We start from the raw sequence: 18325 nt of genomic DNA, 5'->3' as shown, positions 1-18325 counted from the left end.
ACTACACAGTGCCCATTGATTTTCTATGCAGAAGAGACTTACAACCACTGTAAAACAAGAGCCAATTGCAGATCATTTGTTTTGATGACCCAAATACAGTAATCCTCCAATATTCGTGGGGGATAGGGACACAGTCCTGTCGTGAATTGCGGGGGGAAAAACGCAGTTGACGTCCGCCAAAGTCTTTAGAATTGCCTATATCAATAATTTATACCATAAATATAACAAACTATGATCCCAAAACAGTTTAATATGATTTCAAACGTCTTAAATTGCACTTTTAGTCACAAAGAAATTGTAACCGAAGTGTGTGTCGATGCACATGTGGCAAAAACTCTTGTAACTTCGGCAAACATCAGGCAAAATTGACCTCCTTCTTGAATTAAAGCTTGTCTCTCAGCCAAGATCAATCACTGCATCATAGTTCCTTGACACCAATGTGAGACTTTTCTGCCATACAGGGCATGGCGTCATCTTGTGGCATTTAAGAACATTTCAAAAAGAACATGCGAATAGGTGGGTTTAGATAGGTTCCACAGGAAAAACTCAAATACTGTAGGTGAACTTGAAAATAGTATATTGGGACTCTGCGAGGGATTACTGTAGTGAGAACCATGGGTATTGAGTGTCAGGTTTTCAGTTAGTCGTTGACAATAAAAGCTGTCATTTCTGGACAGACTGATACATGCTACCCAAAACTGGATAGGTATATTAAACCGCTTAACTATGAATTATGATGACCTTAATATAATGCAATCATCGAAGGTTTCAGGAAAATATGTGGTTTGTGGAAACGTGACGTTGTACCTTGCAACCTACCCTAATAAGATGAGCAGAACATGAACAAGTGACTTGGTGGCTCCACCTTCTGTCATCATAATCCAAACCCTTACTATTAACAGTAATACATGCTAATCCTAAAACACGGACACAATCAGTGAACATTTATTACATGATCTACAAATGATCAGGGTACATTCAAAGTCCCCCCAAAGTCATCAAGAAATGTCAAACAACACCACAGAGAAGAGTATTGTTAACAAACTGGACAAATTTCAATGTATAAATAAATAGTAAAGTACTGTATGTGAAATCAGGTTTCAAAATGGTCAAGAATTGAGACGTTTTTTCAGTTTCCAGACACTGGTCGTGTCACTGAATGCTTTGAAAACCCCGCCTCCCCTGAACTTTCAGTCAATCAAATATGTGCCTTCTCTTTCCCACCGATTAACATTGCACAAGCTCTCATGGGATGCAGTGAGGCAGCCTTTGAGCCCCGATGTAATGACCGGCAGCCGAGCCACCGGGACAATTTCCCGTCCTTTGCCACCGTTTAAATTCAGCGGGCATCAAGCTGCTGTGACCGCCGAAGGGTGCACCATATGCAGCCACAGCAGTGCTCACCCCCCCCCCCCCCCCCCTCCTCCTCCTCATCCTCACCCTCACCCCACAACATCGCGGCCACAACTGTGTGGCTGACGACCCTAACGCCAGACCCCTGGCGGCTACTCTAACCACTGGCAGGCTGGCAAGGGCCCGCCGATGTGGCGGACCCCGTCCAGTTTGCCGCGGCCTCACTATGCAGCTTGTGTAGGGCCAGACCTTAAAATAAAAGCACTTTACTTTTTATTATTTATAGGCTTTACATGATCAGGATTTTTGGGGCCAATCACAGAGTTTAAAAAAAATTACCGATCACCGATCCGATCACAAGATGGAGCAATATGTCTATGTAAATGACTTGTTCATTTACTGTACATACTTGTGTACTGTATACTGAGTATCTTTAAAAATATTCTCTAGCATTTTAGACAAAAGGTAAAACATCAATGACCACTAGGGGGCATTCAAGGATTGGCCACTGACATAAGTTTAAAGTTCCAAACCAAGGTTACTTGGGACCGAAATAATGGGTGCAAACTTACTGTAATTAAATAACTTTATTGTAATTAAATTACTTTACATGAACAAATACTGACCTGAAAACAGTCACACTAGTGCAAATAGAAGGCAGTAATGTTGCCCCTCAAACAATCGTAAATGTGCAAATTAAGCCAATTGTAATGCTGCCTTAGAACATTCATATAAACCTCCATGAAATTAACAGTCAGACTGCTGCAAATAAAGGGCAGTAACACTGCACCAGAATAATGACTAGCTCTAAAAGAAAAAAACGGGTCAAGGGAAAATCGGGTATTTTTCTAGCAAATATAAAATAAATGGCAGCCAAGTAATACAGTACGTCTACTAAATCAAATGTAAACAACGGCCCTCGTGCAAAACAAACAAATTCCAATTCAGAACTTTAAACTTCCAACATTACTTGGGCTAAATATCTCTGCCGTGTTTAACATCAGTGGCAGATCCTTTCTAACAAAGACGAGCATCTCAACTTTGCTGGCTGAAAGCCTGCTTCTTCGTTCATCCTTGATGTTGGGTGCAGTGCTGAATAGACGGTCACCATACAAACGTGTACGTGGCGCAGACAGGTAAGCTCCTGCAGCAGGGGCGAGGGCAGAAAAGCGATTCTGATTGGCTCTCCAGTAAGCCAGTGAGTCAGCGTCCCGAAGGATGACTGACTAACAGGTAGATATTAAACAGTGACGCAGCTGGAATCGCCTGCTGTGGCCGTTGTTATTGTATGATCTCACCTCACCCATCATCAATGACAAGGAACCTGGCCGTTGAAGCTTCTCAGCCTGCTCATTGGTGTTGTTGGCTACAGGTCCTTGTGCTACAACAGGGCCTAATTGTGCAGCCAGCAGATCTCAAAGCACCATCCGTGTGTCTGCCTCGAGCTACTACAGAATAGCATCGATCCTTGTACATATTTCATGACACAACAATAAGGAAGAGACAAAGCAAAAATTTTAAACGTGATTTTATTTATTAAAAGGTCCCATATTTTACCAAACCAACTTTTTCTAGCATTTGGGATGTTACATTGGCTCCATGTTGCCTCAGTAAATGTGAAATGTGAAATAAAATCATCTACGCATTCCTGAACTCCAGACATTTTTTATTTTTTAGTTTTTGCTGGGAGGCCTGAAATCAGGTAATTCAAATTTCTCGAGCTTATCTACGTCCCTAGCAAAGATCTCCACCAACCTTTCCGCTCCAGAGCCAGCGCTGTCAACATAAACACGTGTCCTCTCACAAGTGGGTCTTCGACACGGAGGCAAGGAAAGTCTTAGCCATGTATTGACAAAGCGGATAAAAAATTGAGTCAAAGAGAATTAGCTGTCAGAAGGGCCATTTTTCGCATGACAAAACCAAGGTGTTTTTTGAAATGATATTGACACTTTTATACTAAGTCCATGTTAGAGAGTCCCTCTATAGAGGTCTAAATAGCCAAAATATGGGACCTTCACAGAAAACATTTCAAAGCTAGCTGGTCCTATGTGAAAAAGCAATTGCCTCCTCAAACTAATCATCAGCAGCAAAAACTGAAATCAAGCGTTCTCTATATCCATCCATCCATTTTCTGTTTTGCTTATCCTCACTAGGGTCGTGGGCGTGCTGGAGCCTATCCCAGCTATCTTCAGAATCAGAATCATCTTTATTTGATTTATTTTATTTTATTTGATTATTTGAGTATGTCCAAAAAAAAGTAGTTGGGAGCCGCTCTAGTACGACAGCGGCTCCGGTAGTTGGAGCCGCTCTAGTACGACAACACAGTCAATTGACAGAGAACACTTTGGAGACAGAAAGACATTGACAAAAAAAACAGTCACTGAGCAGTAAAGGGTTGCTAGTTATCTGGTAATCTTCGGGCGAGAGGAGAGGTACACCCCGAACTGGTTGCCAGCCAATCGCAGCAAGCGTTCTCTATAACTGGCAATGAGTCTTTCACACCTCTGTGGATGTATTTTGGGCCATTCCTGCAGAATTGTTTTAATTCAGCAACACTGGAGGGTTTTCCAGCATGTACAGCATTTTTAACGTCGTGCAGCACAGCATTTCAATCAGATCCAAGTCTGGAATTTGACAAGGCCATTCTAAAACCTTAATTTTCTTTTGTTTTAAGCCTTTCAATAATTGACCTGCTGGTATGTTTTCGATCGTTGTCCTGCTACCGAACCCAAGTGCACTTCAGCTTGCGGTCATGAACATTCTCCTTCAAGGACTTTCTGCTAAAGAGGAGAATTTATGGTTCTATCAATCATCCAGGTCAGCAGCCCCAAAGTTAGTATGATATCCTTTTTCTGAAATGCTGTGTTACATTTACACCAGATGTAATGAGACAAACACCTTCCAAAAACTTCAACTTTCATCAGTCCATAGAAGACTGTTCCAAAAGTCTTGGAAATAATTTAGATGTTTTTCACAAAAGTCAGACAAGCGTGGGTTTTGCCTTGGAACTCTGACATGGATGTCATTTTTTCCCCCAGTCTCTTCCTTACTATTGAGTCATGACGACAGACCTTAACTGATGCAAGCGAGGCATGCAGTTCTTTAGATGTTTTCCTAGGTTACTTTGTGACCTCTTGGATGAGTTGTTGAGCTTTTGGGGTAATTTTTGAGGGCCGGCCACTCCTGTGAAGGTTCACGACTGCTCTGTTTTCTCAATTTATGGATATAGGCTCTCACCGTGGTTTGCTGGAGTCTTAAAGCTTTAGAAATTGATTTGAAACCATTTCCAGACTGATAGATGTCAATCATGCTATTTCTTATCTGTTCTTGAATTTCTTTGGATGTTGCAGCTTTTTGAGATCGTTTGGCTGGCTTCTTTTTGTCAGAAAGGTTGTATTTAAGTAATTTGTAAATTGAACAAGTCTGGAGGAAATCAGGCTTGGGTGTGGTCAGTGAATATGAACTCAGCTTTCCAAAAAATGTGATTAGCCACAGTTAATTCTTGATTTAAACAAGTGGGGCAGTTACGTTTTCCACACAGGGAGCTTTGAATAGTGTTTTTTCCCCTTGATAAATACAATCACCTTTTAAAAACTTCATTTCATGTTGAATTAGGTTATCTTTATCTTTGATATTTACATTTGTTTGATGGTCTGAAACATTAAAGTGGGCAAACTATGCCAAAAAAGATCATTTGAGAAGGGGGCAAATACTTTTTCACTGCACTGCAAGTGTGTTAGAGCAATATTTAAAGCATCACCACATCAAGGAACTTTATGGCGACTCAACACACATTCACTCAACAATTTGGACAATACAAGACTGGATGTGGACACCGACACAATCACTGGCCAGTGATGGCGCAGACAAGTTGCAAACGCAAATTTGGCTGTGTGACTATTCAAGAATGTGGTACAATGCAAATCAATATTTATCCTACCACGGCAGTGCAGCCCCCCTGCACACACATTTACAATGCAAGCCTCTAATGTGTTATGTTACATTTGTTATTATTCCTTTAACTAACATATTACATTTGGTCAGTTATCAATTTGTAATTGTAATTGTACTTAAATATCTACAGTAATGTGTACTATTGTATTTACAGCTGTAGATTAAACAATTTAAAAATGCCCACTGTAAAACATTTTGGGGGGGGGAACACTGAGGTAGTATGTGTCAATCAATTTACACAACACCTGACATCCCTCCTGTTCTATTTTGTTGAAAACAAATATTGTAAACATCACACAAGATGCTTCGGTTTGGATCACGATCTTACTGTTGAATCATCAAGAATGGAGTTGAGGTGCGCATTATTGTAGGTAGTACCGCAGTCGTTGCTGACACGGCAACGATCTGTAATTACTTGTGTCATAAAATGAATGAGTTCATTCTTCCAAGGAATTCCCTCACAATTCTTCCTGTGTTGGCAGATACACCCAGATTCCAAGTACTGTATATCAATGTGGGAAGGAGGAGTGGAAGCTTAAAGAGGGTGGCACCATGACCTTTGCTACATTTGCTAGTCGATAAAACCGAGTTTAACAGCTTGTCTTATTTATTTTCCAGGATGTTGCATAGGAACCTTAGAAGGCACATACAAAATGAGCAAGCCTTTCCTTATTAGTCTCCTAGTCAGTCAGTGTTGATTGAATGTAAATTGAATCCAGCTGCCTTTAAGCAGTTGTGTTTCACAATGGGACCTAACTGTGATTGCATTACCTCCATTTGGTGCACAGTCTGACAATGTCTGAATGAATGTCAAACTGTACTACATACACACCTACCAGACACAACAATATGACCACTTGCGAAATATAATGATATCCAATAAAAGAGGTGTATTAAATACTATGCCTTTACAAAGGTAATAATGCTCACTTGTGATTGACACTGTCAGAGAGGTGTTACTTTAACATTGTTTACTATTGCGTTAGGGGGGTGGGATTGCGTTGTGCACGAGTTGCAGCCTTCGGCGGCCACATTCGGATGATTTTTTTTTTTTCCTCACCCACGACACGAGTGGCTGAAAGCCCTTTGCCGTTGCGCGGGACGTTCGACAACTCTAACCGTTGTCGGGCTGGCGTGGGGCAGCGGGGTGGTGGATCCTGTGCGGTTCGCTGTTGCCTCGGAAAACTGCGTGTGGGGCCAGACGACAGAGACATTGTTAGCCCAAATAATACCAAACACGTTGCACTCCAGGGAAGATATATTTTTTCGAGTTGTGGGCATACTTTGATGGATAACTGCATGCTATACTGGTAGAACTGGGTCCATTGTGAATGAGGAAGTGTCATTCCGCTGGATTGGCCACTGCTTGGAATAAGGCCGCTTGGTGTTCATATAGTGGGGGACGGAAAGTATATGCCCAAACCTCTTCACGCCACGAGGATAGTTTTTAGACCTCCCCACAAAATCAGGAAAATTTACAAGTCAAACAAATCTATTATCAGGAAAGGAGCAAATACTTTTTGACAGCACTGTACATCGTAATGAGAGCAGTGTCTAACATTTTGGTAACCTCAATTACTTTCATAAGAAAGTTAAACACATTGGGAATAGCGTCTAACGCCGCCAATCCCAATTTAGTTTTCGAAAATAGAAAACATTACAGCTGTAAGAGACACTGTCTTATTAGAAGGCTGATAATTGACCAGACGACATAATGAGTATATTGTGAATGCAGGGGCCACAATGATTTACTTCAGCGTGGCTGACTTTAGAAGAGTTGCTGGTGATGTTTTTTTCTTTGAACTTATGCGTCATGCGTTTTTCCATGATGTCAGTTAACAGCAGTACAGAGCTGGCATGCAGGCCAGCCTGAATCACACAGGCCGCACCTCACACTCTCTCTTCATGCTCTTATTGTGCATGCTCTCTCTCTCTCTCTCTCTATCTCTCTCTCTCTCTCTCTCTCTCTCACACACACACACACACACACACACACACAAACAAACATAAGTAAATATTATACCTCTCTCTAAGACGTGTACGTTTGCGCCACAATGATTCACCTGTAACCACTGCAAGCTTCAATACACTGACTCTGTAAGCAGAATGGAATCAACATGTTTTGGCATGCTAATGTGAAACATACAAGGTACGGAGTCAAATTTACTTGACAAAGCTGTGCAGGGAAGCACGGTGACAGACTGGTTAGAGCATCTGCCGCACAGTTCTGAGGACCCCGCGCGGCTGTGTGGAGTTTGCATGTTCTCCCCGTGCTTGCGTTATAACACAGTTATATCGAGCAGTGTCTCCAGATGGCTACAGTTCAATTGAGGTGCTGTGTCACTCTAAAACAAATAAATACAGGATGAGCCGAATTTTCTTCAATTAAGCCACAACAAAACTGAGATAATTGTTTTTGGTAATAAAGAAAAGAGGACTGCTGTTAGTAAATACCGGGAGTCACTCTCTTTAAAAACCAAAGACCATGTCCGAAACCTTGGTGTACTGATAGATTCAGACCTGACTTTCAACATTCATATCAAATCAATTACTAAAACTGCCTTCTACCATCTGCAGAACATATCCAAAGTGAAGGCTTGCATGTCTCAAGCAGACCAGGAGAAGCTCATCCATGCTTTTATCTCGAGTAGACATGACTCTTGTTATGGTCTTCTGACTGGACTCCCCAAAGAGAGCATTAAACAGCTGCAGTTCATTCAGAATGCTGCAGCTCAGGTTCTGACCAGAACAAAGAGGTCAGAGCATATTACTCCAATTCTAAAGTCTTTACACTGGCTCCCAGTCAGCTTTAGAATCGATTTTAAAGTTCTGCTACTGGTCTATAAATCACTGAATGGTTTAGGTCCTGAATACATGAAAGAAATGCTAATGGAATATAAACCCAGAAGGGCTCTGAGATCGACAGACTGAGGTCAAATAGTGGAACACAGAGTCCAAAGCAAACATGGTGAAGCAGCATTTAGCTATTATGCTGCACACAAATGGAATAAGTTGCCAACAGAAGTGACGTCAGGCCCAAGTGTGAATGTTTTCAGTCCAGGTTAAAAACTCTTCTTTTTTTCTCATGCTTTTTTGGAGCATTTCCACTTTCAAATGATATTTATTGCACTGTACACTGTTTTAATTGTACATTAATTTTTTTCCCTCTTTGTTTTAAATGTTTAAAGGCTGTTTTTTTACTTTGTTTTTAAATGCTTTTAATCATGTAAAGCACATTGTGTTATCTTATGTCTGAAATGCACTATATAAATAAATTTGCTTTGTGTTTTGTTACCATTTGTTCAATAAAGTGACTGAAAGTCCACCACCAGCTGTGTCTATCCTCCCTCTATCCTAACCACCTGTCATGGATAACAATTTGTTCTAACTAGCAATGGAGGCTACATTCGATAACAATGTATGCTTCACCGTAGATGTGTAGTAGTGCAATTTAAGACAGTTGTACTTTGCAATAGGCAAATTGCACTTAAGTTTCTGTTATCACGGGGAAAATGATCCCAAACTTTGGACATTGTCGCACTTTTTGCAATTGCTACGCGAGTCTTCAGTAACAGTCTGTGTGTGTGTGTGGGGGGGGGGGGGGGGGGGGAATTAGCCGGCACTCATCCCGCCCCTTATACTGAGGTAAAATAGTGAGTCTGGCTTTCGTTGACAGTGATGTCCAGTGGGCTGGATCTCGCCAGGCGAGTGTGCTCATTGCAGCCGGTGTTTGGATGTTTCCCTGTATTCCCCAGAGCAGCGTGTGCACTGCAACCAATAGCTTGCTTGAACTTGGAGGAGTCCAGGAGCAATTCAGAGTGTGGAAAAAAAAAGAAAGAAGTCATTTTTAGTTGCGAACGCATATTTTTCCATGCGTATGAAGTGCATGGACACATCACCAAACACAACCCCTGTCTGACGACCCCAACGTCTCCTATCACAACACCTGTACTAATTTAGGCATATTTGTTTTAACCACACCTGCCAAGTGTGAACTCACTCTTAATTAAATCACACTCTTGGTGGTTACTTCCTTTTTCCTCAAATGTGAAACATTAAACCGTTTAGAAAGTCCTGTAGAAAATGTTTTCCACATATACTGTAGTAATAACAACCATGCTAAATTGTTGTAATCTCTGTGAAGCAAATGTCTTACAATTTCGATCAAACCAACCAAATGCAAACCAAAAAAAACTCTCAAAAGCTTCTGTGTGCACAAGTTAAATATTTAAACTGCTAATGGAAACACATCAGTGTTGCTTGGTTTTATTGGGCACAGACAACTAATCATCCAACATAGCAACCCTACCCTTTCCACAATGCTGGTGACACGGACACAGGTCTGCTAAAAACAGTATATCCTGTTTTAAATAAATAAAGTATTTAATTAATTAATTAATCGTCTAGCAGGAACCATCCATTTTCTACCGCTTATCCGAGGTCGGGTCGCGGCATAGTCTTTCCAGCGTGTCCTGGGTCGTCCCCGGGGTCTCCTCCCGGTGGAACATTCCAGGAACACCTCACCAGGGAGGCGTCCAGGAGGCATTCGAATCAGATGCCCCAGCCAAACCGGTAAATTGAGAGCTTCGCCTTTCGGCTTAGCTCCTTCTTTACCACAACGGACCGATACAAAGTCTGCATCACTGCAGACGCTGCACCGATCCGCCTGTCGATCTCCCGTTCCATTCTTCCCTCACTCGTGAACAAGACCCCAAGATACTTGAACTCCTACACTTGGGGCAGGATCTCATCCCCGACCTGGAGAGGGCACGCCACCCTTTTCCGACTGAGGACCATGGTCTCAGATTTGGAGGTGCTGATTCTCATCCCAGCCGCTTCACACTCAGCTGCGAACTGCTCCAGTCAGAGTTGGAGATCACGGCTTGATGAAGCCAACAGAACCACATCATCTGCAAAAAGCAGAGATGCAATACTGAGGCCATCAAACCGGACCCCCTCTACGCCTTGGCTGCGCCTTGAAATTCTGTCCATAAATCATCCATCCACAGAATCGGTGACAAAGGGCAGCCTTGGCGGAGTCCAACCCTCACCGGGAACGAGTCAGACTTTTTGCCGGATATGCAGACCAAACTCTGATTCGGGTCGTACAGGGACCGAACAGCCCGTATCAGGGGGTTTGGTACCCCATACTCCCGAAGCACCCCCCACAGGACTCCCCAAGGGACACGGTCGAACGCCTTCTCCAAGTCCACAAAACACATGTAGACTGGTTGGCCGAGCTCCCATGCACCCTCGAGGACCCTGCCAAGGGTGTAGAGCTGGTCCACTGTTCCACGGCCAGGACGAAAAGCACACTGCTCCTCCTGAATCTGAGATTCGACTTCCCGACGGACCCTACTCTCCAGCACCCCTGAATAGGCCTTACCAGGGAGGCTGAGGAGTGTGATCCCCTGTCGTTGGAACACACACTCCGGTCCCCCTTCTTAAAAAGGGGTACCACCACCCCAGTCTGCCAATCCAGAGGCGCTGTCCCCGATGTCCACGCGATGTTGCAGAGGCGTGTCAACCAGGATAGCCCTACAACATCCAGCATCCTTGAGGAACTCCGGCCGAATCTCATCCACCCCAGGGGCTTTTCCACCGAGGAGCTTTTTAACCACCTCTGTGACCTCAACCCCAGAGATGAGAGAGCCCACCTCAGAGAACCCAGACTCTGCTTCCTCATAGGAAGGCGTGTCGGTGGACTTGAGGAGGTCTTCGAAGTATTCTCCCCACCGACTCACAACGTCCCGAGTCGAGGTCAGCAGCGCCCCATCCTCACTATACACAGTGTTGGTGGTGCACTGCTAAGACAGGAGCGTGCAAAATCTCTCGGGCCCTCTACGTCCCGGTCACCAGATCTTCCAGCTCCTTCCCTCAGGTAGGCATTACCGATCAATGCAAACTAGAACTAGCAGACAATCCAACAGCTTCTTCCCTCTTGCAATCAACTTCTTAAACAGCTAACCGACAATTCCATTGCAACATGCTGGCAATTTTTTGACTTGAGTTTGTTGTCACATTTCTGTGGTGGCAATTATGTATTATTCGTGCACTCACTGTAGTTGTCTCGCCATGCTGCACTATTTGCATATACGGGTCACTCATGCCAGAGTAGCATCTGCTCCATTTGCACACTGATTGAGGAGTATCTGTAACATTTGCACAATCAACATTGTCCCAGATTATCGTGCTACTCGTCACTTTAAACTGCATACACTCCTTGAAGTCTCGGCGCCCTTTGCACAATGGTCATTGCACCGAACCATTGCTATATTAGTCATTCAAACTGCTCTACGTGCGAGAGGACTCTGCATCTTTTTGCACAATTGTCCACAAAACAAAATAAATAAATAAATAAATTTGTGCTGGCATTACCAGATAACTAGCAACCCTTTATTGCTCAGTGACAGTTTTTCTCAATGTATTTTTGTGTAAAAAGTGTTCTCTGTCAATTGACTGTCTGTTGTCGTACTAGAGCGGCTCCAACTACCGGAGACAAATTCCTTTTTTTCTTCTGTTTTTTGGGCATACTTGGCAAATAAAGATGGTTCTGATTCTGATATTTGTTTGGCAAAGTTTTCAGCTGGATGCCCTTCCTGATGCAACCCTCTGCATTTATCAGGGCTGGGGACCGGCTTACTGTTTGCACTGGCTTGTGCCCCCCATAGGACTGCATTGTGCACACTTGTGCAACCACATTTCATTATTTGTACTTCCACTCTCAAAAATAAAAACATTTTAATTGTGTCATACAGATTTTTGGTCACATTAATGGTGGAAAATTTTGAAATTATTTTTGTTTTTATACCACAAAGACCTGTCATTTGAACAGGGGAGTGGAGACTTTTTATATCTGCTGCACATTGTGACACACTAGAGATGAATTGTCTCACATCCCAAACTCCAGTGGAAACAGTTGTGGTTCGTCAAAGCTTGTCTGCAGATAACGAGGTAAGATATATGGTCATGAATGAGCACGAGTTCTGCTAGCAATATATCAATTCATTTAAAGTGAGAGTCAAGTTTGAAATCGAATATATAATGGAAAATTTACTTTTGGGTAAATGGACTGCAGCAATATAGCGCTTTAGCGCTGTAGCTTTAGCTACATACGGTGCCCAAATCGCTTTTCAGAGCCTCACAGTCACCCATTCATGCACACATTTATACACTAATGGGTTCCTGCTGCCATATAAGGAGCAGCCAGGCCGAGTGGGAGCAAATTAGGGTTCAATCAACAGTGTAGAGTAGAAGCCAGGATTCAAATCGGCAACCCTTCAGTCACTTGACGACCCGCTCTAACCAATTGAGTCACAGCTGCCATTTTTCATTTCTTGCCGACAAATAACGCCACCTCTGGAGTGCCTGTCCACCCATTCAGTGTGAATTAGAGAACCAAGTACATTTTTGTGAGCTGCCTATTTCCAAAACATCCGCTACTTTCAAGGAATGGCTGGCCTGTGCTCTCTGAAACACTGTGTCCGTTTTGCCTACCGCTCAGTGTCGTACCATGAAAATAAAAGCTTGTGTGATGTTTCAAAAAAGAGAGTGGGAGGAAGAGAGTTGTGGGTGTTGAACCCTTTCACTAGGAAAAGTCTGGAACACCAAAATCCACCACGGGTGAGACGCCCTAATCGGGCCTCAACAAGTACCAATTCCCTAGCTCTCCCAAAAGTTGTCATGGTAACCAAAGTCATACTCTACATTGGCCCAGCAGAGGGTGGCGGGATGCACGGGAACTGTTTTAAATAGTTTCAATTTGTGTCCTTTAATTAATCTAAATATCCAGCTATACTAGGTATGCATTATAAAAACACATTTCAAGTTTCAATTTCAAGTTTCAGCCTCATCACTCAAACCCTCATACTCATAAGGAGTGTGCGTTCATTTCACTCACAACAATTTTCAACTCAAACCATAAATTTAAGGCCTCAGCCCACATGACTTTAAGTCTCATGACAGCATCTGAAGCTACAGAAATACAGCCACGTTGAATCCATGGCATATCTTGCATTTTTGTGATTTTTTTACTGAGTGAGGTCAGGGGGTGAGTAATACTCATTCCTCCTTTTTGTTCTTCTAATGAAATAATTGAGTGTTGAATAAAATATTTGAAACTTCTAGTTTATATCCTTATCTGTTGGAATGTCATTCTTTTAATTGTTTTATTTTGCAAGGATGTCTTCTTATTCATGCTTAGTACTTTCAGAATTTTCCAGCTTAACTTCCCATAGAATTTTACCAGAAATGTTCCAGCCATTTGCAACCCTAGATACCACTGTGGAACTATATCATTCTGTTCCCACAGAGCTAGCTTTAACAATGTATAGCAGAGGCTAAACATTTCAAAGGCAGTTCATTCCACGCCAATCCCTAAAAATGTATTGTTTGTTTGACAAAAATGTTAACATGGTTAAGACCAGTAATACGTACCTGGTAAAACTCCCTCAGCCAGGTTTTCTGTAGATTTTTAGGCTGCAAGGAGAAGAAACAAAGTGTTACATTAAATTGAAAATAATCTCACTATTCACACACTGACGTTAGTACGTAATTTTCTAATAAGGGTAAATGAACCAGGATTAAAAAAAAAGTCAAGGGCCAATCTGAAGAGTTTTTTTGCATTCCATATGTGAAGGACTTCTTTTGACAGGCAACAAAGATGTCGGTGCAAAGGGTGGGAAAGTAACGTAAGATATGCAGTTACTGACATCATTCATGGTCACTGCACAAGTTAAGCCATTGAGCTTCCTCCTGCCATCCATTTTACCTTATTTTGCTATGCCTGTATCATCATTCCGTCCCAACTCTTCTCCACTTTAAAAGGCTATTCTGAGAGCTGGACTTCATTTCCCCTGTGCTGCAGGAAAAGAGACAGGGCCCTGGGCCGTATACTGAACCATTTAAGGAGACATCTCCCTCTGTCGATAACTAGGTCTGATGAGCGGCAGTTGTGTATACGTGTGCGTGCGTGCGCGTGTGCATGGAGACATGTCCATGCGCTCTTGTTAACTATAATAGTTAAAGTAGTGGCCACATGCTTGGACTCAGTGGTGGAAGGTCTGGGTTAGAAAGACCTTCTTTTCTAGCCTAAACACTATTTGAAGCACGGACCTACATTCACAACCTCAATTATCATATTGGTTCCATGAAGTTGTACTAATTTATCCCGTCTATTCCAGAAGTGTCAAACTCATTTTTGTCGTGGGCCACATCGTAGTGCTAGTTCCCCTTGGAGGGCTGTTATGACTGTGAACCCATATAAATGTATGATCGTCTCATATGACGACGTATACACAACAAATTGTTGGATAACTAGTTTTGAAATCAGAAGCCAGTAAAACAATTATTATTATTATTCAATTTAATTTACTTACGCCTTGGTAACAAAAATGCTTGCAATAGCTTGACATTATTGATAGGATTGGGCATCGTTTGAATTGGAGCGATTCCGGTCCCGATCTCTGTTCCTAGTTTCGTTTCCGGTTCCAAACGATTCTCGATACAGACTCTTTTAGGGGGCTGGGTCAAAAAAGTTTACATGGTTGAAATAAAGGGTGTCCAAATTATGAAAATCTATTTTCTTAGCAGCCCGCAGCATAAACTAAAATGAACATTTGACTCGGGATTCTTTATAACCAGTAACAATATCAAACCTATGAAGTAAAAGGCAGTGTGTGTGGAACTAACGTATGTTTCAGCTAAAAGTTAAATATAGTATTGTTAAAATAGTTATTTGGGACCGTTTTATCAAGTCAAATGGTTTATATGTGCAAGTTTAAAATGACTTGTTTTAAGCTTGTAGCCTTTTATTTTGAAGGGTATCCACCGGAACTCAGCATTTTGGCACAAAAAGTAACTGAATTTTGAAAATGAAATTAATGGAACCAAATACTATAAAACGTTGATTCCTTTACATGCACACCAATGAGGCACAAGGTTAGTGTTTGTGATACGGTGAGATAACATTTATGTGAATTTTGTCCCAATTCATTGTGAGGTAAAGTTGCTAGTTTGAACTTGGGTGGAGTTTTAGCTCAATGTTAAGTTTTTTTTTTTTCTGTCATTGGCTCTTAACGTTGGTTTGAAGACTAAAATATACGCTAAAAACCGAATCTGGCTCCCGGGCCACCAGTTTGACACCTGTGCTCCATTGTCTTCATTTGGTAGTGTTTCTCTTGGCTGTACTGCTTCCAGTACTTGTATCTGGATGTTAAGATTTTTTCGTGCAATCAGATTTCAGCCTCGATGTACTACCATGTCAATCTAATCTTCCCAAATCCTTCAGAAATCAGAAGCTCTTCCAAATGTCACTATAAACTGTTATTAGCAATGGCACTGTTTCCTTTAACCAATCAGATTTCAAATTAGTGCTTTTAGGGCCAGCGAGCTAGCCCTAAACACCGTCAGCAATTTTCTCTTCTCTTATTGGTTGGTCAGAGCAAAACTTGGCACAGCCAACTTCGACTAGCAAAACACGTCTGTAGCAATAAGCTCACGTTAATCCATTTACTAAACAACATCTCTGGCGAGTAAGATTTTTTCATTATTGTTTTTGTAATATTTTTTGCCATGTTGTTAGATAAATATTGATTCTAAACTGCTCCAGATGATGTACAGTACATAGCACAGTAGGGGTTATGTGCAAACAACTTCTGTATCCAGCAAAACAGGATGAAGCACTTCCTTCCGGTTCAGGTCAATGACAGAGCCCTATGGCAGGAGCACCTGCACAAATATTAAATGTGTACAATGTCTGTTCATTTACACATGATGTCCAAGAGCTACCAAATATGACCATATCTGATGTTTGGGCTTTGTTTGTGTTCACATACTGTATATTATATCATATAAGAAAAATGGACTGTAGGCCTATATCATAGGCCTATAGTCGTATTTATATTTTGCCTGAAGACGCTAAGCAAAATAGAAATCAATATTCTACCAAGTTCAGGTTCAAATCATCATGTCATCACCCTTTAGTAATCACCTGTAATTATCACTGTGCGCACAGGAAGTCCGCCAACCCAGGTACCAAATGCATGTCCAGCTCCAGCTCGTGCCTTGTTCCAGTATATATCCCACCCATGATATTCCGATATCTTTCTGTGGTTTATCTTACTCTTCATAGAAATAAAGTAAGTCTTACTGGTGATTCTTTGCCAATGACAACATACCAATGTGCTCAAGTAGTGGACCTACGTTAAAATTTTCTGACAGGATACATACTGTATTCTCTCCCAGATCAGAAGCAAAAACTAAACAATGCTTATGCTCATCTAAACAGAAAAGTAACGCAATAAGTGATGTCACACTTTATCCAAGAGGGCTTCTTCTTTTTTTACTGTTAGGTGGAGAGTCCCCAAATTTAACTACAGTAGGAGTCTGTTGTTTATGTTGTGTGGTAAGTGAGTGGCTTCCATAGAGATTTAGTCATTGATTGGCTAACTGATTTTTGGATAAAAGCTTGAAACCGCAGACAAACAAATTCAAGCATCTTATTCTGTATGAGATGAAAATCTAAACAGGCATCTGATTGCATTGAAATGTATTGTCTGTCTTAGATATTAAAAATAAATGGACAAGAAACAATAGAAAACTGACTGATGCTTGATAGTTGTTGTCTTTAAAAATATTTATTATATAGAGGTCGTATTGAGAAGTATTGAGTACATGCTTCATGTCAAACCACACAGGATCAACCTGTCAAGCTATTGTATAATTGACTTAATTATTAGGATAACAACAGGATTTAGTTAGGGAATCCTTTTCCAAGAATCACTCAAAGACTGGAAGAAAAAAAAGAGTTAAAAAAAACTGCAATCATGCAATCAAAAAGCTCAGCGGAATCTGTGAAGGCAAATGCCCCTGAAGTCGTAGAATATCGAATTATCCCTCTTTACTCGCACAAACCTAATTTAAGTTGGCAAGTAAGCAACTATGAACATGAAACAAGACCTTAACTCATTAAAGGAGAATGATAATTGTTTGTGTGTGTGCGCGCGTGTGTGCGTCTGCGGCCAGCCCGTCAATAGGGTTTTCCATTGACTGTTAGCATTAAACTGGCGATTTCTAAAACGATCATATGTGTCTTGTATTTAAATGTAAAATGTGTGTAATTCGTCTTGTTGCGCGTTTCGTTTAACAGTAAACTACCCCTGGGTTGTCATTAAACAGTTTAAAACACGCTCAGGGAGGGCAGAGACTGTGTTTGTGCGTAAGTGTCACGCACGCATACAGGCACACAAAAACACAGAATCTACGTGTCACTTATACCGGAATTAAAAATACCCCGAAAAGTTACATTGTTTAATATAAAATGAAGCTATTACTGTTCCATTTGGCAGGATCTTTGTACCTTTAGATTATTTTGTCACTTTGACCTTTAAAATGTCACGAAATGAATAAAACCGATCTTTTCACCCGATCTCGATCAGCTGAAAATCACGTGATCAGCCCCGATTTTCGATCACATGGTCGGATCAGGACACCTCTAATCGTGATGCGGATGATGTAAGATGCATCAAGATTCATCAAGAACTGCTAAATTGGATCGGATCCTGAGGTGGCGAGAGATTTCACCCCACCTCAATTGAAGTGTAAAACTAACACACGCACACAAACTGGCCCTCTAGTTATGCGACAGCTATACCAGCATAGATAAATATTTCTTAACACTCTCCCTAATATGTTATTTTCAGGGGTACAGTATACCAAAGTATCTGGAGACGTGGCGTTTAGAGTCTGTTTGTGTGTGCATGCAACATCATCCAAGCGTCGGCCAGATCCGACAGCACATACTGTAGGTCTATATAAGGACATGAGCACTGGACCTTGTCATTAGTCATATGAACGGGAAGAGAGAAAGAGGGCAAAACTAAAACAGGCAGAGTAATAGAAATGTTGAAATGAGAAAATGATCACCTGAATTACCACTTCTTTCCTTTCATTTGTAAAGTGCCTCTGACTATCATGCGGATGTAAGTCAGTGTTCATTCACTGTAGGGTGCATGCAGAT

General features: G+C 41.7%; 1 protein-coding gene across 3 annotated transcripts in view; it reads right to left on the bottom strand.

Annotated features, from left to right (window-relative positions):
• Nucleotides 1-18325, bottom strand: part of LOC133410026 (inositol polyphosphate-5-phosphatase A-like) — a 205403-nt gene that overhangs the window by 144763 nt on the left and 42315 nt on the right. For all 3 annotated transcript variants that reach the window (XM_061690722.1, XM_061690724.1, XM_061690723.1), the window contains exon 3: nt 13744-13785. In XM_061690722.1, coding sequence (XP_061546706.1) covers nt 13744-13785 — 42 coding nt within the window. The remainder of the gene's footprint in view (nt 1-13743; nt 13786-18325) is intronic.

Source organism: Phycodurus eques, chromosome 11 (assembly GCF_024500275.1).
Source record: "Phycodurus eques isolate BA_2022a chromosome 11, UOR_Pequ_1.1, whole genome shotgun sequence".
Classification (NCBI taxonomy): Eukaryota; Metazoa; Chordata; class Actinopteri; order Syngnathiformes; family Syngnathidae; genus Phycodurus; species Phycodurus eques.
Note: the sequence above shows the minus strand (reverse complement) of the source record. Positions and strands in the feature narration are given on the sequence as shown.